Raw genomic sequence first — 23,691 nt, 5'->3', positions numbered from 1 at the left:
CCCTGCCCTCTGGAATTCCCGTCCCTGCGCCAGGCCAGGTGACCATGCAGGGTGACGCTGGCAGTGCCGCCTGGCCCTGGCAGGAGCTGGCCCCACTCACCCACACAGATGGTGCCACTGGGGTCCAGTTTGCTGCCCGGGGAGCACTCGCAGGCGAAGGAGCCGGCGTTGTTCCGGCACAGCCCATTCACACACGGGTTGGACGTGCACTCGTTGATGTCTGCGGGGACAAGGGACAAAGGGACAAGGGACAAAGGGACAAAGGGACAAAGGGATGGTCACTGGGGGCAGTGACAGGGGACACCGCCTCGGAGACACAGACTGGAGGAGGTGAGAGCAAAGAGTCTGAAGAATGGTGGTTTAAATTGTTTTTTACATGGTATTAAATATCGTAATAAAATTTAAAATATGCTAGAATATGTAATATATATATAAAATATAAAATATAGAATATAGAAATATATCATGATATAATAATGTGATATATAACAGTAAATACTATATAATATAATCATATAATATATAATATATAGTACATCATATATACTCTATGTGGTATATTATATATTATTGTATACTACATATATACAATCATATATAACATATAATCATGACATATAGAATGTAACAAATACTACATAATGTACTATATGCTATATAATGTATAAATAATAAATTATATATAAATTCCATATAAATATATAAAATATAGGTATAAACACGTAATTTAGAGAGATCTAACAACAATATTAAAAATACAAGATTTTTAAAAATTTATTTGGATCGAGGCTGCACAGCATTGGCCACTTTTCACCTTCTTCACAGAAAATCAGCTTTTTTCAACAAACACTTGTGTGCAAAGTGCCAGTTCTCAAATATTTGAGGCCTCTGTGCACAGGAAACCATTTTTCCCCCTCCAAATCACAACCTTTCAATCAAATTCCCTAAACCTTGCAATTTTGGTCAGGCCTCAAGCTCAAATTTTGTGGGCCTGGAGGAAATTGCTCTGTTTTCCAGGCTCAGATGTTTTGGGGTTGGGTGTCCACTGCTTTGAACCCAGTGTGAAGGACCACAAAAAACCATGAGAAAAAACCCTAAAGATGAGGTAAAAACCCCCGAGCCCCAAAGGCGGAGCTGCAGTGGGGGGTTAGAGCTGGGCTGGCTCCAGGCAGGGCTCGGCCCCGTTACCTTCGCAGGTGTCGGTCTCGGTGCGGAACACGAAGCCCTTGGGGCAGGTGCAGGTGTAGCTGCCGGGGGTGTTCCTGCACAGGCCGTTGTCACACAGCAGCCGATTGACGCTGCACTCGTCCACATCTGGGGACAGACGGCATCCGTGAGCTGCTCTGGGCTGGCAAGGGTTAATTTCCCCCACGCGATCACAGGATGGACCCAGGGGACCAAACCCCAGCCCCTGCACAGACACCCCAACAATCCCACCCTGTCCCAGAGTGCTGTCCTGGAGCTCTGGCAGCCTCGGGGCTGTGCCCGTTCCCTGGGCAGTGCCCAGGCCCCCTTGGGGGGAAGAACCTTTCCCTGAGATCCATCCCAAACCTCCCCTGACACAGCCCCGGCCGTTCCCTGTGTCCTGTCCCTGCTCCCAGAGCGCAGAAATCAGAGCTGCCCCTTCTCTTCCCTCACAAGGAACTTGCAGAGTCTCCCCTGCTCTCCCGGGGGTGCTGAACCTGCCCACGGGGAGCAGGGAACGAATCCTTGTTTTCCTTTCCCCATTAAACTGTCCTTATCCCAACCCATGAGTTCTCCCCCCAGTCCCACTGCTGGGGGAGCGAGCAGGGGGCTGTGGGGGGCTGTGGAGACTGAGGGGGGCTGTGGGGGCTGTGGGGGCTGTGGGGGGCTGTGGGGGCTGTGGGGGGCTGTGGGGGGCTGTGGGGGCTGTAGGGGCTGTGGGGGGCTGTAGGGGCTGAGGGGGCTGTGGGGGGCTGAGGGGGGCTGTGGGGGCTGTGGGGGCTGTGGGGGGCTGTAGGGGCTGAGGGGGCTGTGGGGGGCTGAGGGGGGCTGTGGGGGCTGTGGGGGGCTGTGGGGGGCTGTGGGGGGCTGTGGGGGGCTGTGGGGGACTGAGGGGGCTGTGGGGGCTGTGGGGGCTGTGGGGGGCTGTGGGGGGCTGTGGGGGGCTGTGGGGGCTGTGGGGGCTGTGGGGGGCTGTAGGGGCTGAGGGGGCTGTGGGGGGCTGTGGGGGGCTGTGGGGGCTGTGGGGGGCTGTGGGGGGCTGTGGGGGGCTGTGGGGGCTGTGGGGGCTGTGGGGGCTGTGGGGAGCTGTGGGGGCTGTGGGGGCTGTGGGGGGCTGTGGGGGGCTGTGGGGGGCTGAGGGGGGCTGTGGGGGCTGTGGGGGGCTGTGGGGGGCTGTGGGGGGCTGTGGGGGGCTGTGGGGGACTGAGGGGGCTGTGGGGGCTGTGGGGGACTGAGGGGGCTGTGGGGAGCTGTGGGGGCTGTGGGGGGCTGTGGGGGCTGTGGGGGGCTGTGGGGAGCTGTGGGGGCTGTGGGGGCTGTGGGGGGCTGTGGGGGCTGTGGGGGGCTGTGGGGGGCTGTGGGGGACTGAGGGGGCTGTGGGGGCTGTGGGGGGCTGTGGGGGGCTGTGGGGGCTGTGGGGGCTGTGCAGGGCTGGGGTTCCAGCACTGCAGGAGCCCCGGCAGCCTGAGAGGTGCAGAAATGCAGCTGCACCCTCCCAGCAATGCAGCCTCAAACCACACACTGCAGGTCCTCACGCGGCTCCTCGCGCTGTCCCACGGGGATTTGGAGGTGCTTGAGGGCAGCAGGGGCTGCAGCAGCTCCTGGAGGTGCCTGGCACCCCCGGGCACCCCCTGAGCCCCAGTTGCCTGTGCTGGGCCAGGCCCGACTCACCCACGCAGTTCTTGCCCGTGGGGTCGGACTCGTAGCCCAGGTTGCAGATGCAGCGGTAGCTCCCCCGCAGGTTCTCACACATCCCGTTGGGGCAGATGTCGGGGTTCAGGGCACACTCATTGATGTCTGGCAGGGAAAAAGCCACATGAGATGGACCCCAGCAAACGCAAGGACAGAAACCTTGCACCTCCCGGTTCTTCACTGCAGAAATCGCGGAATCCCAGAATGGTTTGTGTTGGGAGGGACCTTAAAGCCCATCTCATTCCAGTTCCACCATCCCAGGTTGCTCCAAGCCCTGTCCAGCCTGGCCCTGAACACGTCCAAGGATGGGGCAGCCACAGCTTCTCCCTGCTCTGCTCCCCTGGTTTGGCCCATAAGGTCCTGACCCAGCCCGGCGCTCTGAGCTCAGGTGGAGAGAGCTGCATAAGGGGATGGGATAAGCCCAGTTTTATGTCAAGGGCTCTCAGGTCCTCGTGTGACATCCCTGAGTCTTCTTTACCCCAGTACTCAGGTCAGGCCCTTTAACTATCCCTGGATTCAGCACCGAGTGACCCAGAAGGGTGGCAGCCAGGTGGGCAGTGTCCCTTCCCTGCAGCACCATCCCTTCCTCTGCTCTTTTGGAGCCAATCCCTGGTGCCAGGGCAGGGATTGCACCCTGGCAAGCCCCAGCCTCGCCCAGCCCAGGGCAGTCAGTGCTGGCACCGCAGTGTCCCCGCAGTGCCAGATGGCCAGGGCTGCCCAGGCACTGCTGGCCTTTGTCCCCACACACTTGGAGCTCGGTTCCATCCAGGGAAACGCAGCCTGGAGAGCTCTGAGTGCAGTCCTGGCTCCAGGCAGGGTGGAATGACCAGAGCATGGCCTTGCTAGAAAGAGTCTCATCATTCCCCTGGGACTGCCTCCGGCCAGGACATGGAGCCCTGGATGGGAGCCCAAGGAGCCACCAGGGCTTCACCTCTGGCTCCTTCCCATCTGGAAGGCTCGGCAAGGCCGTGACTGCCTGGCCGCTCTGTGCTCTCCCTGCTGATCCAGGCACTGCCCAGGGCTGGCACTGGGACCTCTTGGAACTCAAAGCAGCCCCTTGGCAGCACACGTTTGTCACCTCCCTGTCCCTGGGACACCCCAAGGAGGAGCCGGAGAGCAGCGGAGGGAAACACCCAGGAGGGTGCAAATGGTCCTGCTCCCCATTCCCATCAGAGCAGGGAGTAAAGCCCAGCCTCTCCGGGCACACACTCCCACAGATCCATCCCCACGCCATGAAAAGCAGCTGAGGGTGCTGTGGGATGTGCCTGTGGAATCCTGCACATCCCTGTGGAATCCCGCATGTCCCTGTGGAATCCTGCACCCACCTCTGCCATCCGCCGTTATCCCGATGCCGCTGCTGCAGAGAGCCTGGAATTCCGCTGGGGACAGAGCACAACAGAGCCGTCAGCGTGCCTGGACACTCCCCACAGTGACATTCACTGAGCTTAGAGCTGGGCTTAGTGCTTGTTTGTCAGAATGGCAGTTCTAGGCCTGGTTATGCTCATACAACACAAACACGGAATGAGCTGAGTTGGGAGGGACCCCAAGAATCATCCCCAGCCCAATCCCTGGCCCTGCCCAGGCACCCCAACAATCCCACCCTGTGCCTGGGGGCGTTATCCAAACTCTCCTTGAGCTCTCCCAGCCTCGGTGCTACGGCTTTGTGCATTTCAATGCTGATGCTTCCAGTTCCAATATCCCAGCACCAGATGTGGGCATCCACTCTCCATTTTTTGACTGCCTGGCGCCCCTTTCCCCATTCCTACAGTTCTCCAAGCTGCCCAAGCCATCCCAGTGAGCCACCAGGCCATCCCTGAGCACCTTCCCTGCTTCTGGCACACCCAGGGACGGACTCACCGGAGTTCTTGGCCGGGCAGGGCTGGCAGGGCTCTCCAAAGCCATGATCCGGGTTGGCGCAGCAGCACTCGGATTTGGTGACGGCGCCGGGGAAGGGGCGGGCACAGGTGCCCTTTTTGATGCCCCCGTAGCAGGTGCTGCGCATGTGGGTGTCCACGCAGACCCGGCCGTCCACGCCGATGGCCAGGCCCCCCAGGCACTCGCAGCGGAACGAGCCCTCAGTGTTGATGCACCAGCCGTTCATGCAGATCCCGGGCGTCTCGCACTCGTCGATGTCTGGGGATGGACACGAGAGTGAGGCGACCTCGGGATGAGGGACACACGGAGAGAGGGTTGGGATGTGTGGAGAAGAGACTGGGACACAAGAACAGGAGGGCAGGACACAGGACAAGGCTCAGGTCACACAGAGAGAGGCTCAGGACAGGAGAACCTTTTCCCTTTTTCCCATTCTCCCACAACGGGACAATTTCTGGTGGTGGAGCAGGAGCTGCCTGGCCGCACCTTGGATTTCTCAGCTCCCCTTGGCCTGAGGCACTGACAAGTGACCAGGAATGTGGGCAGGGGCTGGAATTGGGAAGAGCCCGGATTGGGATTTACTCACCCACGCAGTAGCGCCCGTTGGGAGCCAGGACGAAGCCGGGCTTGCAGATGCACTTGAAGCTCCCGTCCTCATTGATGCACATCCCGTTGAGGCACATGTTGGTGGTGGCACACTCGTCGTGGTCTGGGGGCACAGACAGGACCCCAGAGCTGCAGCAAGACCCTCCTGTGCCCAAAACCCCCGTGCCCCATCCCATGGCCAAATTGTGGCAGCGGGTGCTGGTTCTCAGAGGGGACAGAGGGGGAGCGGGGTTTGGGTGGACGGGACCTCCAAGAGCATCAGCTCCAAGCCCAGGGTCACCTTTCCTGGTCAGAGCTGTCCTGCTGCATTCCCAGTGCTCCTGGGGGACCTCCTGCTCCAGCCCCAGCCCTGCTGATCCCCGCAGCCCAAACCCCACAGGAGCACAACACCCCCATGGAAACACCTCCCCAATCCAACCCTCTCCTTGGGGGATATCCCAGATTAAATCCCCAGGGAGAACATGATCCCAGCTCAGCCCTGAGCTCCTGGAGGCCCCCAGGACCCTCACCAACGCAGTTCTTGCCGTCGGGGGTGATCTCAAAGCCGGCATTGCAGATGCACTGGAAGCTGCCGTCGGTGTTGACGCAGCGCCCGTTCCTGCACATCACCCCATTCATGATGCACTCATCAATGTCTGCAGGGAAATCACCAGAAAGTGGGAGCAGGGGGAATGGGAGCAGTCCCAGCTTAATATCGCCCGTGAGAAACCCAGGCAGGTGTCCTCAGATACAGGAATTCATCTTCAAAAATCCCATTTGGAAATGAGGAATCTTTTCACACTGCCAGGCAACAGGGAGCCTTTGGAAGCCACTTTGTCAGGAGGGGAGAAAATAAAAAACTCAGAGCTTGGGCACTGCCAGGGAAATCTGCCTTTGCTTGTTGTTCCCACGGTGGAACATTCCCTTCCCATCCTTTTCTGGCCATCCCTCACCTGCAGCAGCATCTTGGCAGAACAGCCTTGCTGGAAATCCTGCATCCATATAAATACGGCCCAGAATCCCCCCTTTTGTCAGATAAAGTTCTCCCAGCAGAGTTCTGCTCTTGTGGAGGACTCTGAGGGTGCCTTGATCGCCATCAGAAAATTTCAAGGAAGGCCAAGGCAGAGAAAACTTCTCCTGGACAGATCCCATCCCACACCTGGCGGTGCTGGACACTCCTCCCTGCATTTCGCCCCTACAACCCTTTTGTGGTGCCAGGGGCTCTGCTGACCCCTCTGCCACCCCTGCAGCTCCCCCAAAGCAGGGCACAGCCCTTACCAATGCAGGCCTGCTTGGTGGGGGTGCTCTGGAAGCCCTCGTGGCACTTGCAGTGGTAGGAGCCCGGGGTGTTGACACAGTCGCCGTGGACGCAGGGGCTGCTCGAGCACTCGTCCACGTCTGCAAGGGAGGGAAAACCAACCTGTGAGGGACCCTGGGGCACAGCAAAGCCCAGCAACGGGAAAACCAGCCCGGAGGGGCCCTGGGAGCTTTGGGAACAGCCCCTACCCACCAATGCACTCCCCTCTGACGTCCTGCTTGTAGCCCATGTTGCACTCGCAGCGGTAGCTGGACGGGGTGGGGATGCAGCGCCCGTTCAGGCACAGATTGGTGAAGTGTTTGCAGATGTCGATGGTCTGGTTCAGCGTGGCCGTTCCTGGGGGGCACAGGGAAGGTTGGGGAGCCCTTGGATGTCCCAGGAGCTCTCTGGGGGGACGTCAGAGGGGTCCAAGGTCGGGGGGAAACCACGGAGAGTAAGGCGGTGACAGGAAAGCTCCGTTCCTCATTGGGAATCAGGGGGATATCCCAGAGCGGAGCCAGCCCCGCTGGATCTGTTTGCGGGCTCAGCTCCTGTCCAGCGTCGGTGCCACATCCCAGCACTCCCCGGAGCCAGGACATTCCCTGAGCACACCCCTCTGCTCCCGTGTGTCTGGCTGGGAGCGGCATTCCAGCCCTCGGGAACACCCCTGCTCCCAGAGCCAGGACAAACCCGGGAATTACCGATGCTGGAGCTCCCCGGGCCCATCCCGGGCAGGCCCGGGATCCCCCCCTGTCCGTTCGCCCCGTTCGGGCCGATGCCTCCGGGCCCGTTGAGTCCTGGCCCGACTCCGTTGGGCCTGAATTCAGGAATTCCTGGGAAGTTCCTGGGGAAGCCTGGCACGACCGGGAGTCCCTCGATGCAGAGCCTGCGGTACTCGTCTGAAACAAAACAAGGCTGTTCCAGCAGGGCCCAGATCCCCTGCAGGGAGCCGAGGGACAGGCAGGGAACACAGGGGGTTCCTGATGGGAATGGGGCAGAGGGAGATTTCCCCATGGGAACGGTGGCTTTGGCAAAGGAGTTCCCATCCCTGGAGGGGTTTAAAAGCCATGGGGATGTGGCACTTGGGGACAGAGTTTCATGGCCTTGGCAGTGCTCTTGGAGAGCTTTTCCAACCTTGTCTTACAACACCCCCAGTTTTAGGATCCCAGGGGTGTCACTCACCCGAGCCCCGCACAGGGCACATCTCGGGGGTCTGGCCAATGGCCCAGCAGCGCCCCGAGTCACAGCAGCACTGCATCCTGCTGGCCTGGCCCGGCACGTCCCCGGCACAGCGGCCACCCAGCAGCGCCGAGAAACACGTCCCCAGCCGCTGGTCTGCGGGAGGAGGAAGGGGAAGGGGAAGAGGAAGAGGAGACACGGTCACAACGTGCCACCACCCCCCTCTCAGCCAGCTCCTGAGGGCCCATTCCCAATGGAATCTCTCCCGGCCATCCCCTCTCCCAGTGTGACCCCCCTGTTCCGTCTCATCCTCCCAGATCATGAGGTTCTCCCTCTGGAGCACATCCAGGAACTCATTCCCAGTGTTCAACCTCTCGTTCCCATTTGGGCTCCTCAGTCCAGCCAGACCAGAGCCAGAGCTGGGCAACGCCTCCCCATTGGATTGTCCATTGGGAGCTGCATTCCCTGCCCTGCAGGAAGGACAGGGGACCCAGCAGGTCCTGGATGAATTCCCAGAGCACAGAACAGGGACATTCCCACCTCATCCCGTGCTTCCTCCCTTCCTAAAGTCATGGGATCACGGCCAGATGTTTCCCCTCCTGCTGCCACCCCTGCCCAGCGTGTCCTTCCCCCCTCAGGTCCCAAAGTGTCCCACATCCCAGGCTTCCCACGAGGAATCATCCCCTGCCAGGCCCCAGCATCCCTCGCTGCACAAATGGAGCTGTTCCCAATTCCAGCTCCCTCCAGGCTCCCGTTCCCAGCGTGTCCCTGTCCCTGGCTGATCCCAGCTGGACTGAGCTGGAGCAGAAGGAGCCCTGGATGGGGTCAAAGCCACTCACCCCGAGCCTGGCCCTGCTGGGGGGGGTTTGTGGCTCCTGCCAAGGCCCAGGGGACTGAGGGTCTCTCACATCCAGCAGGCTCCACCTGGCACCAATCCCTCCAGGAAAACCTGGAATCTTCCCCTCATTCATCTCCCACCTTGTTTTTTCTAAAGTCAGTTAATGAGGGGGAAAGTCTCCTGGGATGTGGCTGCCATCAGCCAGCAGGGAATGTACATCCTGGGAATGTAATTGGAATTAATTGCCTGGCGCTGTTTGATCTGTGGGCTGTGGGGGCACTTCTGCTCCCAGCACAGCTCGGGGACCCGCAGGGGACAGTGACCCCAGTTCAAACCAGCAGGTCCTTCCTCAGGCACGTCCCCCACCCCTGCTCAGAGCTGGATTCTGTGGGAATTGCTCCTTTCAGGAAACTTTATCCACCAAAAACACCAGCAGAGAGAAAGTCAGGCCTGGAGAAGGGAAGGTTGGAAGCAGGGGTTGAATGCAAGGCTGGATTAGCTCCTGATGCTGAGGAAGGGGAGGAGAAGCCATGGGGGTGTTCTGCTCCCAGGGCACAGCTTTGCACAAAACCCCAGTAAGGCAGAAAATGCTGCAGGAGAGAGGGGAGGGGAAATTCCAGATGGGATTAGAGAGAGCTGCGGGGTGGGGACTGAGCCCAGAGGGCTCTGGGGGGTGACAGGGCTCAGACAGGATGGCAGAGCACAGAGGGAGCTGGTCCTGCTCATCCTGAGGGGCCAGGAGTGATTCCAGGCTGGATCTGGGATCTGGCAGGCCTGCACCCATCCCATGGGGCGTGTCCTGACCCCAGGAGAGGCAGCAGAGATTATCCAGCACAGCTAATCCCACAGAACTGGGCTGGTGGGAGGTGTCCCTGGACATCCCTGGATGAGCTCTGAGATCCCTCCCAACCTGTTCCATGATTCCATAACCCTCATGTTTCCTTTTTCTTCTTGCTTAGACAAAAGTGGCCAAAAAGGGCTTTCCAGGCAGGCAAAGCCCTCAGTGCTCCCAACCCTCTGTGAGCCAGGGCTCTGCCAGGCTCAGCAAGACCCAGAACCTGAGGCACTGAATCTGCTGATGCTGCCCAAGGAGAGGCACAACCCAAATCCTTCAGAGCTCTGCTGCACTCTCAGGGAAAGAAAGAGCTCAGAAAGGCCAGAGCAGGAGTGCTGAGTCGCAGGGACGGAGGGAGGGAGGGAGGGAAGGAACACCATGTGCGTGTCTGGGAATGCACAAAGGCCATTTCTCTTCATTTGAAAATTATTCTTTTAAGCTGCTCTGCAAGAGGAACCCATTGTACCAAGGAAAATCCACTGAGCCCCCCCAGCTGCTGCAGCAGCTCCTGCGCTGCCTGCAGAGCCTTCACCAGCAGGAATGGGTGGGACCCTTACGGCCCAGGGTGGGACTGGGCTTTGTGTGCCAAGCCCAGGTGCTTGAATCCCTCCGTGAAGGTTCCTTTCGACCAGGAGGGGTTTATTCTCCTGGTGGGGTTTTAGTGGGGCAGGCACTGGAAGGAGCTCCTGGCACTGGGGATCAGCTCAAGCTCTGGGTGTTGCTGTTCCAGCTGTAAAGGCTGCAGGAGATCATTCAGTGCCACAAAAAAGGGTTTTGTTTTGCTTTGCTAAAAAGGGAGGGGAATGGGTCAAGGGCTGGTGCTCCTAAATATCTTCACATGAGACACTGTGGTCACCTCCAGGGTGACAATCTCCCCTCTCTTGATGCTGCTCATGCTTTAAAAGTGCCCACATCATTTATCCATCTTCTGCTTTCCCAGCTGCTCCCTGGATTTATTTCATGGGATGCAAACCTGGAGCCTGAACCCACCCCAAACTCTCCAAACAAGCCCTGAGACCCCCTCGAGCAGAGCTGGCAAAATTTGGATGCCAGGGCAACCCCACCCTGGCAGGAGCTGTGGATTTTGCCAAAACAAACCCTGCCTGACCCAAAAAGGGAGCTCAGGGAAAGGCTGCAGCACCCGGAGCCAGCTCAGGTGCAGTCAGAGTCCACTGCAGCTAAATCAGCTCGGGACTATTTTTAAATCTGGGCTTTCTAATTTTATTTATTTTCGTTTCTTGAAGCTCTTGGTTTCAAGGAAAGTGGGGAATGTCCACATGACTCATCCCAGAGCTGTCACACCCCTCTGGGCTCATGGCAGGGGCTGGGAAACAGCAGGAAAAAATTCCATTCCCATTAAAATCTATCAGTTTCCCAAACAAGAGGACTTGGGCTTTACTTTTTACACTTCACAACATTTTTTTCCTCCTGGAACGAAAACATTTAATCCTGCTCCAGGATCTGTGGCTAGAAAAGAATTCGGAGCTGATTTTTTTTTTTTTTTTTTTTTTTTTTTCTCTATTAATTTCCACAGAAAGCTGCACCTGACACTTTGCACTGCACCACCAATCTCTGCCTGTTCTGTTTGAATTCCTCTTCCCAAATCTCCCCATCCTCACTCCCACCACATTCCCAGCCCCACACCTTCCTCCCAATCCTCCTCCTCGTGTCCTTGTCAACCCTTTCCAGTACTGAGGCTCCCACAGCCCAAATTCTGGAGAGGGAGAAAGAGCAAGAGAATCCAGCCGGGAGCAGGATGGAGAACTGAGCGTTTCTCCCTATCCCAGCAACAACCCCCAAATCCCTCTGCAGAGATTCCCAGCCCTGCCAGGCTCCCAGAGCCTGGTCCAGCCCCACATCCCGGTTTCTCCCCTCACCGAGGCAGCGGGATCCGTCGGGGCTGCTGACGAAGCCGCGGGGACAGGAGCACACGTAGCTGCCCACGGTGTTGGTGCAGTCGCCGCCGTCGCACACGCCGGGGATGGCCCCGCACTCATCCACATCTGCAAGGGAGACAATCCCACGGGGAGGATGCAAAACGGCCCCTTCCCCATCCACACCCAGGGCACAGACGGTGGGAATGGAGCTGGGGGGGTCGTGGGATGCTTGAGGTCATAAAGGGTCTCCAAAAGTCTCCCAGAGGGGGATTCATGGAGTTCTCTGCTTCTCTGCACAGCCCCTCCCAGGGGGGAGTTTGGGCTGGACAGCAGGGAGAAATTCCTCCCAGAAAGAGGGACTGGGCTTGGCAGGGGCTGCCCAGGGAGGTTTGGAGTCCCCGTCCCCGGAGGTGCCCAAGGAAAGCCTGGATGTGGCACTCGGTGCCATGGGGGTGGTGGGTCATGGGCTGGACTTGCAGATCCCTGTGGGTCCCTCCCAGCCCAGGATATTCCATGGTTCCATTCTCTGATTCTATTCCAGTCAAGAGGGGAAGACAAATTCGTGCTCGGCTCTTTAGGACTCTCAAATTCTGCCCCCGGACACCACCCGAGGTGTCCCCTGAGCCCTCCGGGGCTGCTCTGGCTCTTTGAGTCCCTCAGAAAAGCCCTGAGAGCTCCCAGGGCAGCGGAACAGAACACAGAAAACACTTCCCCCACCTGGGCCCCTGCAGCCAAAAAGAGATTTTATCAGCCAGCCTGCCCTGCCGTTTAATCCCAGCCCTGCCCGGGGCTACAACTCACGGAGCTCTGAAAGGAAAAGAGCTTTGGGAAGGAAAAGTTGTGCTATTGGTGAAAAACCCAGCTCAAAACTCGGTGTGGCACTGGGGAGGATCCGAGATCTGGGGGCAGCTGGCAGATCTGTGCTCTGACATCCCTCACTCACCCCAAAGCAGCGTCAGGGGCTGTGGGGACAGCGATGAATCCCATTCCCATGGAAAAACAGGGAATCCAAGGGGGTCACTCAAACTGCAGACCTTTCTTTCCCCCTTGAAAACCCCAGCGCTGAGGAGCAGGAAAAGAGCCCGTTCCTGCAGGACTCCACATCCTGAGCTTTGGGAACCTGAGCCCTGGGCTTTGTTGTCCTTTCAGTCCTTCCCCACCACATTTTCCTTCACGATTTTCCCTCTGTGAGTGTCCCGTGGTGGTTTGGATCCGTTCAGGCAGAGCTGACCCGGTGGGACGGGTTCATTCCCCTCTCATTAACACCCAGCGCCGGGGAGGGAATTCTGCCAGCTCCAGCCTGGCTCCTTCCCGACTTTTCCAACCTTCTGTTCAAAATTAAAGCAGGATCCTGTGCTCTGCTGCTCAGACAATGGCAGGATTCAAGGCAAACGTTGATTTTGGAGCTGGGCTGGGATTGGAGTTGGCCTCGTCCTTAAGGCTGAAAACGCTGGAAAAGCCGAAGGCTGCAGAGCCTCTGGAAGAGCTGGAGCTGCAAAGCTCATCCCACACGGTGCCCGCAGACATGTGGGAACCCCAACCTTTCCATGGGCTAAAATCCCAGGATTTGATGGAGAAAACATCCCCAGGGGTCGTGCCTTGGGATCGCTCTGGTGCAGCACCAGGGACTCGAACCCTCCTCTCCCAGGAAGCACAAAGGAACCACAGAGCAGGGAATGGAACCTCCAAACCACCCCAAATCCAGGGAAATGAGCTCTGGATGGAGCCAAACAATGAGCTCTCCTGAGGGGTTTTGTGAGGAAATTGAAAGAAAGTGGGTTTTGGGTTCCATCCACCCCTGGAAAACTCTGGGAAGCTCCCACTGGTGCAGGAACATCAATGAGAGGCAACAGAGCCTCAGCTCCATCAGGAGATTTGGGATTTTGTGCCCTGATGACAAAAGCCTGGCCTGGGGGGACATCAGGAACACCTCACATCCAAAGGGGTGAGAAAAATAGGTGAGCACTGGGATTCCAGGATTTGTTCTCCCTGGCAGAATGTCCTGGAGAGGCCAAAAATGGTCAAATCCTGGCTGGATTTCAGCTGAGGTTGTTGCACACAGCTTCCTGGAGCCCTCCACTCCCTTTCCTGGTGTTTCTCCATGGATTTTTTTTTTATTTTTTTTTTTTTTTTTTTTTTGTCTCTTATCACCATGGATGGATTTTGGATGCAGGACACATTCCTTTGGGAAGCATCCTGGATGAGGCACTGGCATTACCTCACTGATAGCAGAGCTTGGCCTTTGTTCTGCAGCACAGGAAGGGCTGCTAAAAAGTGAAATTCTTGGCAGAGAAACCCTGGAATTATGGCAGGAAAAGCTTTGTCCAGCCAGTGATTCCCCCTTAACTCCACACCACGGAATTGTTCCCCCCGGTGTCATTTTTCCGGTTGCTTCCAGGATCATTTAAAAATGCCACAGCCTCCCTTTCCCTGTGATTTATGGATCCAGGTCTCTGGAGCAGGAGGATGTCTCCGAGTTCAGCTTTGATGTTCCCTCTCTCCACTTCACACCAGGAATTTTCTTGTGTCCTCGACAATTCTCTTCCCGCCATCTTAAGAACTCCGCCGGATCCAAACCTGCCCTTCTCCCCAGGCTCTCATTCCCCTAAATCTCAACAGATCCTGCTTTTTCCCTTTTTTTCCAACATAATCCGGGCATGGTATCGGTTAATTCATCCTGAACCTGGCAATTCCTGCCCTCTTCGCTCATCTTTTTGTACAGCATAAGCACAATTCTCGATGCTTCCCAAGCCGGCCTTGTCTCCAGCGGTTTTTAGGGATCAGCCTGACCCCTTACCGCCCTAAATCCAGCACTTCCCTGTTTCCCAGACTGCTCAGATCCCTCAGAAGGGGAGCAGTGCCAGAAGTTCTCATCATCCAGAGCACAGCCCCGAGCTCAGGAATCCCTGGAGCTCCTCGGAATACAATGGACAAAGGGATAACACGCGCCACCCTCTGCAAGCGTCACATTCGTCAGGGATGGGCTGCGGGAGTGAGCCTGGAACGGAGCAACCCCGGCCTTGGAGGCGGCTCAGGCACAAATCCAGGCTGGACGTGGGGCGCACGTTTCCCTGATAGGAAAAGGATTCGTTTTTCCTGCTGGAGCTGAGCAAAATCCATGCCGGGAATATCCCGGGAGCTGCAGCCTCCCCGATTGCTCGGGAGAGCGGGGCCTCCCTTATCAGCACGGAATATCTCACACAGGAAAAACATCTTTATCCTTCGGGGACCAAAGCAGCCTCAGCTCCAGGTGCCGTCGGTGTTTGGAGATAAGGTTTGTGTTAAGAGATAAGGATCGCCCTGGGAAGGCATCGCCCTTATCTCTGTTCCCCCCAGGACACGGCCGGGGGGGTTATGGCACAAACCGCCGGCGTTAATGAGGGGACATCGTTAATGAGGGGACATCGTTAATCAGCGGCCTGGGCTCTGAGCTCCGGCTCCAGCACAGGCGCAGCTGCTGACTTCCCTCCCCACCAGGCCCCCCCCGAGCTCCGGGAACCCGGGGGGAATCTCCCAGAGATGTTTGATGGAGGTTTAATATTCCCTGAGTGCCGGGCTTGGATGGGGAGTCTGGGAACGAGAGGGAAGCAGCTCCTCTTCCTACGGCAGAGAATTCCCTCCTTTCCCCAGCTGTGAAATGAACCCAAAACTCAGCAAGGGATCTCCTGCGGAGCTGGGATCTGCAGCCTGCAGCACACCTGGATAACAAATCCATCCTCTGGTTGCTGCTTTGATTGAACCCCTGGGCTCAGTGAGGAGGACACTTGGACCAAGGCAGAGATTTTGGCAGTTTCAGCAGGAATGTGAAGCTCAGGAATTTGATGCTCCATCTGCTGGACCAAATTCCTGATGGATCAAAGGGTGCAGGAAACTCAAGAGGTTTTCGGGGAACTCGGGGCCCAAACCTTCTTGTGTCCATAAAGTGGAGAGGAACCTTCTCTATTCCCCTATTACATGGTTTTAGGGAATCACATTCCTAGAGGGAAGCAGTGATACCCCAAAGGTGATTTCCCTTTCCTGGAACCCTCCTCACCTTCTGGTGGCCCTGTGGGGACATGGAGGGGACACAGCTGGGAAAGGAGCCCTCAAACCCCATCCCTTTGGAGCATCCCTGCTGTCCATGTCATTCCCAGCAGGACTCCCAGATCCAAAGGGAAGCATCCTGACCTGGTGGTGATCCCAGGGGTGGAGCAGCCCCTGGGAATGCTGGAGATGTCCCTTTTGTGGGCAGGACGGGGAAGGGAAGCTGTTTGTGGGGCTGCTTTTCCAGGCACTGGGGGAAGGGGGAGGCCCCTCACATCTGGAGGACAGATCCGGACAATGGATTGGGTTTAATCTCGGGATGGAGGAGATTCCAGCTCAACTGGTTTCAGATGTGCTCTGCTCCCCAGCTGGCATGGGAGAGGCAGGGAGAGGCAGGAGCAGCTTTCTGCTGCCCCTGGTCCCACCTTGGCCAGGCAAATTCCTGGAATATCACTGGATTTGGGGAGCTGGTCCTTCACCTGACACAGAAAAAGGCTGGGCTGGATTCTCCTGCTTTCAATCCTTGGATGTGGGAGCTCTGCAGGAATTCTGTCAGGATTTTAGAGAAAGTCTCCTGGCACCCTGCCCAGGAGGAGCCACAGACACAGATGTTTCCTGGAGATGGAAGAATGTCCATCCCCCACCAGGGACTGACCTCCGGAGCTCCTGGCTCTCTTTGGGAAAGATTTCCTGAGGGGCTGAACCCAGGGCACAGAATCCTGGAATCCTGGAATGGTCTGGGTTGGAAGGGACCCTAAAGATCATCTCATCCCAACCTCCCACTATCCCAGTTCCAGGGCCTTCCAGAGGCAGGCAGAGCTCTCCCTTAGCTCCCACAGCCAGCCTGATTCCACATTTCACACTGATTAAATCTTCACAGCCCTCATGAAGAGCCTTGGAATTAAAAGTTTTTGAGTTTTCAAGGCTTGATCAGACTCAGAACCTGGCAGAGCTTTGGAGGCAGTCCTGGGCTGAGCCTGGGTAAACCCTTCCAGAGGTCCCCTCTGTGCCATCAATCCGTGTTCCCATTAAAACATCCTTAAAAAACCCCTCTGTGAACAAACCAAACCATTTCCTTCTGGTTTCAGGGAAGATCAGGGGATCAGGCAAGGCCTATTCCTCATTTCCTGGCCTTGGACTCTGGGAAGAAGATAAAAAAACCCCTTTGGCAGGGCTGGTTGGGAGGTGGGATCCAGCCTGGAATGGGAGCTCCCCCATCTCTGCCTTGGAAAAAGCCAAGACTAAAATACTCCAGGGACATTGGGAAGAGGAGAATCCTGGCAGATCCAGGCTTGGAGCCTCCCTTACCTTCACACCTGTGGCTGGTCTCGCTCTGCTTGTGCCCTGCAGGGCACTTGCACTCGTAGGATCCCACGGTGTTGATGCAATTCCCGCCCTGGCAGAGGCCAGGGATGGCCTGGCACTCATCCACATCTGCGGCAAGAAGAGCAAGGATGTCAGGGAATGGAGCCATGGATCCATGTCCAGTGCGGATTTTCCTGTGCTCCAAGGAGCTGGATCACATTCCAGAAGGAATTACCCCTCAGATGGCACCAGGGATAAGGACAGGGAATGGACAGGAATGAATTCCTGGCTCAAGCAAGAGGGAGACAAAAGTCTGGGAATGCTTCCCAAAGGATGTGTCCATCCCATGGCTCTCTGGGAGAAACACCAGCCTGATCCAGGACACCCTGCGGGATGGAGGAGCTCACCCGAGAGCCACAGCGTGGCCAGAATCTCTAGGATTAAATGATCTTGGAAAATCCCATGGGATACTCTGGGTGCATGGAGAAGCTCCATGACACACGGCGGGGATTTGGCAAAGCTCCACAGCGAGTTCTGTGCTTTGGGGCTCTGCTCTGTGTTCTCCATTGTGGGGCTGCTTTGGGGCTCTGTTTCAGGGCTCTGCTCTGTGTTCTCCATTGTGGGGCTGCTTTGGGGCTCTGCTTTGGGGCTCTGCTCTGTGTTCTCCATTGTGGGGCTGCTTTGGGGCTCTGCTTTGGGGCTCTGCTCTGTGTTCTCCATTGTGGGGCTGCTTTGGGGCTCTGCTTTGGGGCTCTGCTCTGTGTTCTCCATTGCGGGGCTGCTTTGGGGCTCTGCTTTGGGGCTCTGTTTCAGGGCTCTGCTCCCTGTGTGCTCTGTTCCGGGGCTGTTCAGGGGCTCTGCCCCCTCCCCTCCCATCCCCACTCACCCTGGCAGGCCCCGGTGCGGATGTTGGGGATGAAGCCCCTGCGGCAGGGGTGGGGCTGGGCCGGGCACATCTCGCAGGGGTGGCCCCAGGCGCGGCCGATGGTGGCACAGCACATGGTCTTGGTGCACACGATGCCGCTCAGCTGGCCCTGGCACATCTGGTTGTTGACCTGGCTGAAGCAGGGCCCGGTGCGGTAATCTGGGGAGGAAATCAATCCCTGGATTAGATCCAGCACGTAAATCCCAGGATTTCTGCCCGGCTCTCAGTGCTGTTCCCTTTCCAGCACAGCCACTCGTGCGAAATCTGGGGGAAAACTGCAATGGGGACAAACTGAAGCCCAGTGTTGGAGGTGGTGCTGGCCCTAAAAGGAACTGAAAATCAAAAGTCAGGCAAAGAGGCAATTCCAGGGCTGCAGTTCCAGCTATCCTGGAGAACTTCAGGAATGAGAAAAGCAATCAATTTCCTTCCCTGGCAGTGTCCGAGGCCAGGCTGGACGGGGCTTGGAGCACCCTGGGATAGTGGAAGGTGGAATTCCACAATTCTTATGTTGCCTTCCATCCCAAACCAGTCTGGGATTCTGGGATTCTCAAATTCTCAGACTCTGGGATGCTGTCTCTCTTCACTTTAGCTCTCAAACATCTCCTGGCAATTTTGACTTTAAACCCCAGACACTGCAGGAACAACCAGCAGGTTTCCCATTCCCAGTTAGGATCCTCCCATCCCTTAAACTCCAAGGATTTTAACCCAATTTTTGCAGGGTTTTGCCCTCAGGAATGTGGGTTTGCCACTGCCTGGGCTCCCGTGACCCTTGATGAGGGATGAGGCACAGCAGGAATCCAGCAGGAAGAGAAATCCCTCAATGAGATTTTCCTTCTGCCAGGCAGAGGTGGTGGCATGGAAGTGTTTGATCTGTGGCTGGAAAAATCCCCTTGAACCTCGTCCTTGTCAGCCCGGAACATTCCCCACGACCTGTCTGAGCAGTCAGGTGTTGGTCAGGCAGCCAGAGGCCGGCTGAGATGTGCTCAGGGAATTTCCAGGCTGGAATTAGGCAGTAATTAGGAACTGCCCTGACCCCGGTTCCCGGCTCCCGGATTAACCCCCAGATGTCCCTGCAGGGAAAGGTTTGGGTTTGATGTGTGAAGCAACAAAAATCTTGTGTGGAGGGGGGTGACAGCACTGGGACCCCCAGGTAACAGTGTCCCAAAATCCATGGAAAACACACAGGAAATCCTCCTGTCTGGGAAAGAATCAATTCGCAAAGAATTCCTCATTTTCAGCTTAATGCTCCCTCTGATTTGTGTTCTGGAGCAGCTCATACCTGAAAATTAAAGCTGATCAAACTGGGCTGTGGGTGTCACCGGGAGGTGGAGAGGAGAAGGGTTTGAGAAGGACAAAAGGAATAGTTTGGAAGTTACATCGGTGGGAAGGGGATGGGATCTCCCAAAAATGCCTTTGTTTTGGGAATCCCACCAGAAACACGAACCATGGGGAGTTACCAAAGAATTATCCTTTCTTTTTGGAGCCAACTTTTAGGAGATCCCAGACCAGTGGCCGATGTCACTGCGGGGTGGACCCCAGAAAACTCAGGTTAATAAATGTCAAACCCCAAAGTGATGCTGTGAACAGAGAGCAAAGCAGGGAGAGCTGCAGCTCCCACCTCATCTCCCCCAGGCACTGCAGGAGCTCCTGGAGAGGGATAATGAATGCGGGATTGTGAGGAGAACACCCCCTTTTAAGCAAATAATTGCCCAAAATAACTTTTCCTATGCAGATGACTCCTCTGGAGGGAACGAAGCCAAGGAAATTGCAGTCTGGAGAGCCCTGGCTGCCTTCCAGCCCCAGCTGGTGCTAATTTTAATGGGCAAATGATTAAATTTTTAATGAGGCACCAATGAAATTTTATGAAGGAAATGGGGAGGCTTAGGAGATGTCTGAAGCCCCTCACAGTCCCTGTATGGGATCCATGTTCCAGGAATCCTGCTGCAGGTAGCTGTCCTTCAGGAGTTGGGTTTTTCCTTGGAAAAGCCAAGGGGAAAGCTGGGATTGCTGTTCCCTGTTCCCAGCAGCAGAGCCCAGTGTGGGACATGGAGCAGTTCCACCTCTCCAGCTCCAGGTAAAGTTCCCATTAAAGCACTGCAAGGCATCCTGGATTGGGAGGATTTCGGGAACCCCTCGAGAGCTGAATCCCTGACAATTCCAGTGACTGGGGCGGGATCTGCTCTCACACCCAGCCATGCTGTTCCTCTGGGAGCAGCTTCCTCACAATATCCCAAATTATCGTGTCCAGGATGGCCCACATGGAGTCCTGTGGAAGGGCTGGGGCATTGGAATGGGGGCAATTCCTCTGGAACCAGCCAAGCCAGCACCCGGCCCTGGGCACTTCCCACATTCCCAGCACTTGGGATGCACCAGGAACGCTCTGCCCACCCTCCTTATCCCAAATCCACGCTGCCAGAACCTCCTTCACCTCTTCCAAGAGGTAAAAAAGAGCCAGAATTTATCCCAGAAATGCAGCTTGGCCTCATTAAAAAGGAATAATCAGCCTCAGAGTGTTCAAAATCCCCATCAGAGCCCCTCAGACTCTGAGGGACAACGGCTGGAGGGTGCCTTCTCCAGGCTCAGCCTCCCAGCGCCTGAGGAGAACAACGGGAATGTTTCCCTGGGGTAACAGCAGGGTTTAACGCCATCATTTGGCACGGGAATGTTCATTCCAGCAGCTCGGGTTTCTTTGAAGCAGGGAACAAACTGAACACGGCTCCCAACAAGGGCGTTTTCCAAAGGTTTTGTAGCACCTGGATTGAAACTGGAGCTGGACCTGAAGCGCTCACGGCTTTGTTTCATCCCCAGTTTCAGTGGGATGTGAGAGACTGGATTTAGGAGTGGATTGAGATCACCCCTTTGCTGGGGGGGAATGAAAAAGGCTTTGAAAATGAACATTTTATTCTCTTTTAACTGGTCCTGACTGTGCCTGGGGGAAACGGGGAGGGTTTGGTCAGGAACTTCTGAAAATAATTCACAAGAAAAAAGAGTTTCCTCCACTCCTACAACAACCATGGAGCCAGGAGGGTGTCCCTGAGTCAATTCCAGTGGGAATTCAGATCCCTGGAGATGGAAAAGTGGGATAATTCCACAACTTTCTGTGTTATCTAAAGGACAATCCCAGCCACACAAATCCACTGTGGGAGTAGATCCAGAGCCCAGCGCAAGGGAAGGGGAAGGGAATGAGGAGCTTTTCTCTTCTCCCACCCTCTGGAATTCCCTCCCGAGACAGGCCAGGGGCCGAATTCCTCCTCTCCAAAACAAACAAACAGAGCCGAGGAAGAGGAGCTTTGTCCTTTGCCAGAACTCCAATTCCTTCTCACAATAAACAATGGAGGCTTTTCCTTAAAAGCTGCAGGGCAAAAGTGGCCTGTGGATCATCCCCAGGGAGCTCCTGCCCACGCTGGGATGGGGCCACAGCAACACAAATCCCAGGATTGGGCAGGAGGCCACTGGAGAGACAGGGATTGGGAGAGACAGGGATAGGGAGAGACAGAGACAGGGATCAGGAGAGACAGAGACAGGGAGAGACAGAGACAGGGATCAGGAGAGACAGAGACAGGGATCAGGAGAGACAGAGATCAGGAGAGACAGGGACAGGGATCAGGAGAGACAGGGACAGGGATCAGGAGAGACAGGGATCACAGAGGAGACAGGATAAAATCAAATCTCTGTGGAACAATGGATGCTCTGCTCACAGACACCTTGGAATCCTGGAATGCTTGGGGTTGGAAAGGACCTTAAAGCCCATCTTGTTCCTGTCCCAGGGTGGTCCATCCTGGCCTTGGACACTTGCAGGGATGGGGAAGCCACAGCTTCTCTGGGAATTCCATCCCAGCCCCTCCCCACCCTCCCAGGGCACAACTCCTTCCCAGTATCCCACCTATCCCTGCCCTCTGGCCACAGGAAGCCATTCCCTGTGTCCTGTCCCTCCATGGACATTCAGGACATCACACAAGGGATCAGCATCCCAGAGCCACCAGCCCAATCCCACGGGAAGGAGCCAACCCCAAAGGATTATTCCTGTTGTTCTCCAGGTGTTTTCCAGCCTGGATTGAGGCTCTCCAGCCCCTCGGGCTGAGGGAGGGGGTGGGAGCAGCCCTAGGGTCTCCCTGAGGGGCTCCTTTCTCATGGAATACTTTCTCCAGCTCGTCATTTCCTTACCTCATCCAAACACAGCCACATTCCTCAAGTTTAACTGTTTGGACTTTTGCAGAAAAGAAAAAGCTGGCGGGGGCACTTTCTAAGGCCAGACATTCCAAGTGCTGAAAAAACACATCCAAAGGAAATTGTAAAGGGAGAACTTTTTTTGCGTTTTCCTGTCCTATTTTTACAGTTTCCTGCCGAAGTCTCGGCCTGATGAAACCTGAGAGAGCTCCAGGCTCCTGCAAGGAGCAGCTCCTGAGGCACAAAGAACACGGGGAAACACGGAGCTGGGGGTTCCAGAGGGCAGGAAAGGTGGGAATGTCAGAGCAGGGCTTGGAAACGCCTGGAAGAGCCCTCGGGGTCAGGACTTGTCGTGGGTGGTCAGCGGAGGTGCTGGGGTGGCACTTCCAGAGCTCCAGACTCTTCCCAAGCACTCAGGTGGAAACCTGGCACTTCCCAGATCCCTTGGAAGAGACCACAGCTCCTGGATCCCAGGGAAAAGCAGATCTGGAGATGGTGGCCGGGCTGTGGCTGAACTTGGGGGACTCCTCCTGGCCTGAGTGTTCCTTACAGGACTAAAGGGAGCAGAAATTTGTGTGGGAGCATTTTTGGGCAGAGGTTTTGTGGGATTTGTCTATCCTGGAATAACGAACTGGGAGGGGGTGGTGGCCAGGACACCCCTGAGAGAGGAATTCCACAAAATCAGGTTGGGTTTCCCTGATTTTAGTGATGGGCAGGAGCATCTTCATCCCTCCACCCCGCACTTCAGCAGCTGGGGGTATCTGGAGAGCTCTTTGCTGGGATTGGAGGAGTTCCAAGGAATCCTGGGTTCACAGGACCTCCCAAAAAACAGGAATCAAAATCTGTCAGAAATTTTGGTGGATCTGCAGACACAGAAGTGTGGAATTCCAGGGATCCTCCCTGCGGGGACATCAAAGGGATCCTCGGAAATAAAAAGCTGCTCCTTGATGGAAGCAGAAGAGAGGAGGGGAAGGAGGAAAATGTGACTCTTTTCTTTCCATGGGCACAATTCCTCCATGGATACGGGACTGGAGAGCCCAGCTCAGGGGGAAATGTTCCACCCACGAGTTTTTGGGTTCAATTTTTGGGAACCTTGGACCACGAGGAGCAGAACCCACCCCAGGGGCCTCCTGTGCCACACGGGTCAGAGGGACCTCCCAAGGTGCAGAATGTCCCTGTAAAAACCCATTTTTCCAATAAAAAAGATTTTCTTCCATGGCCTCCATGGGGAAGATTTCATTTGGCTGGAAAAACAGCCCCAAATTAAAAACCTCATCCCTGGAGCACAGGAGGAGCTCCAAACATCACCTGAGTCAAGCTCAGTCACTTGGTCCAGGTCATTTTTTCCTACTTGAGGGAGGGTGAAATCAGAGCCATGACATCAAAATCCTTCATTGTGCTGTAGAACTGTGACCAACCCTTGGCCTCTGGCCCCACAGCCTCAGCTTTTCTGGGCTGCAGCTTTTCCTCCCACACTGATGTAATGGGGGCTCAGGTTTCACAAAATATCCCCCGGTCCCTCGTCCCCGAAGATGTCAGGGAGAGGGAGGAAATGATGCTGGAATTCTGTGAGTTCCTTGCTCCAAGGGTATTTACCTCTGGAGAGGGGAATTTCCTGGATGAGGTGTGAGGGGGGTTGTTCTGCTCCCAGCACAAAGCTGCCTCTTACTGGAGCTGTTCTTAGCACTCAGAAATTCACTTTATTCCAATTTAAAACTAAAATTATTTCTTGCTACGGCGATAGCAAAGTAGATTCAAGTGAAGCCCTTAAATAAATCTGGAATTGGATGGATTTGGGGGGGGGATGAGTTCTTTTTGTCAGGAATGGGGACCTCAGAATCCCAGAATTCTGGGGCTGGAGATCATCCAGTCCAAGCCAGGGTCACCTGGAGCAGGTGACACAGGAACCTG

At 56.0% G+C, this 23,691-nt stretch overlaps 1 protein-coding gene across 3 annotated transcripts in view; it reads right to left on the bottom strand.

The window, feature by feature from the left end:
* Positions 1 to 23,691, bottom strand: part of LOC125317706 (fibrillin-2-like) — a 67,720-nt gene that overhangs the window by 25,566 nt on the left and 18,463 nt on the right. For all 3 annotated transcript variants that reach the window (XM_048287645.1, XM_048287647.1, XM_048287646.1), the window contains exons 7-20: positions 17,575 to 17,772; positions 16,692 to 16,817; positions 11,361 to 11,486; positions 7,814 to 7,966; positions 7,333 to 7,530; positions 6,845 to 6,988; positions 6,613 to 6,732; positions 5,865 to 5,990; positions 5,336 to 5,458; positions 4,735 to 5,010; positions 4,203 to 4,256; positions 2,857 to 2,982; positions 1,189 to 1,314; positions 101 to 220 (exon numbers count right to left, since the gene is read on the bottom strand). In XM_048287645.1, the coding sequence (XP_048143602.1) occupies positions 101 to 220; positions 1,189 to 1,314; positions 2,857 to 2,982; positions 4,203 to 4,256; positions 4,735 to 5,010; positions 5,336 to 5,458; positions 5,865 to 5,990; positions 6,613 to 6,732; positions 6,845 to 6,988; positions 7,333 to 7,530; positions 7,814 to 7,966; positions 11,361 to 11,486; positions 16,692 to 16,817; positions 17,575 to 17,772 (2,016 nt within the window). The remainder of the gene's footprint in view (positions 1 to 100; positions 221 to 1,188; positions 1,315 to 2,856; positions 2,983 to 4,202; positions 4,257 to 4,734; positions 5,011 to 5,335; positions 5,459 to 5,864; positions 5,991 to 6,612; positions 6,733 to 6,844; positions 6,989 to 7,332; positions 7,531 to 7,813; positions 7,967 to 11,360; positions 11,487 to 16,691; positions 16,818 to 17,574; positions 17,773 to 23,691) is intronic.

This window comes from Corvus hawaiiensis, chromosome 28 (assembly GCF_020740725.1).
Source record: "Corvus hawaiiensis isolate bCorHaw1 chromosome 28, bCorHaw1.pri.cur, whole genome shotgun sequence".
In the NCBI taxonomy this organism is placed as follows: domain Eukaryota; kingdom Metazoa; phylum Chordata; class Aves; order Passeriformes; family Corvidae; genus Corvus; species Corvus hawaiiensis.
Note: the sequence above shows the minus strand (reverse complement) of the source record. Positions and strands in the feature narration are given on the sequence as shown.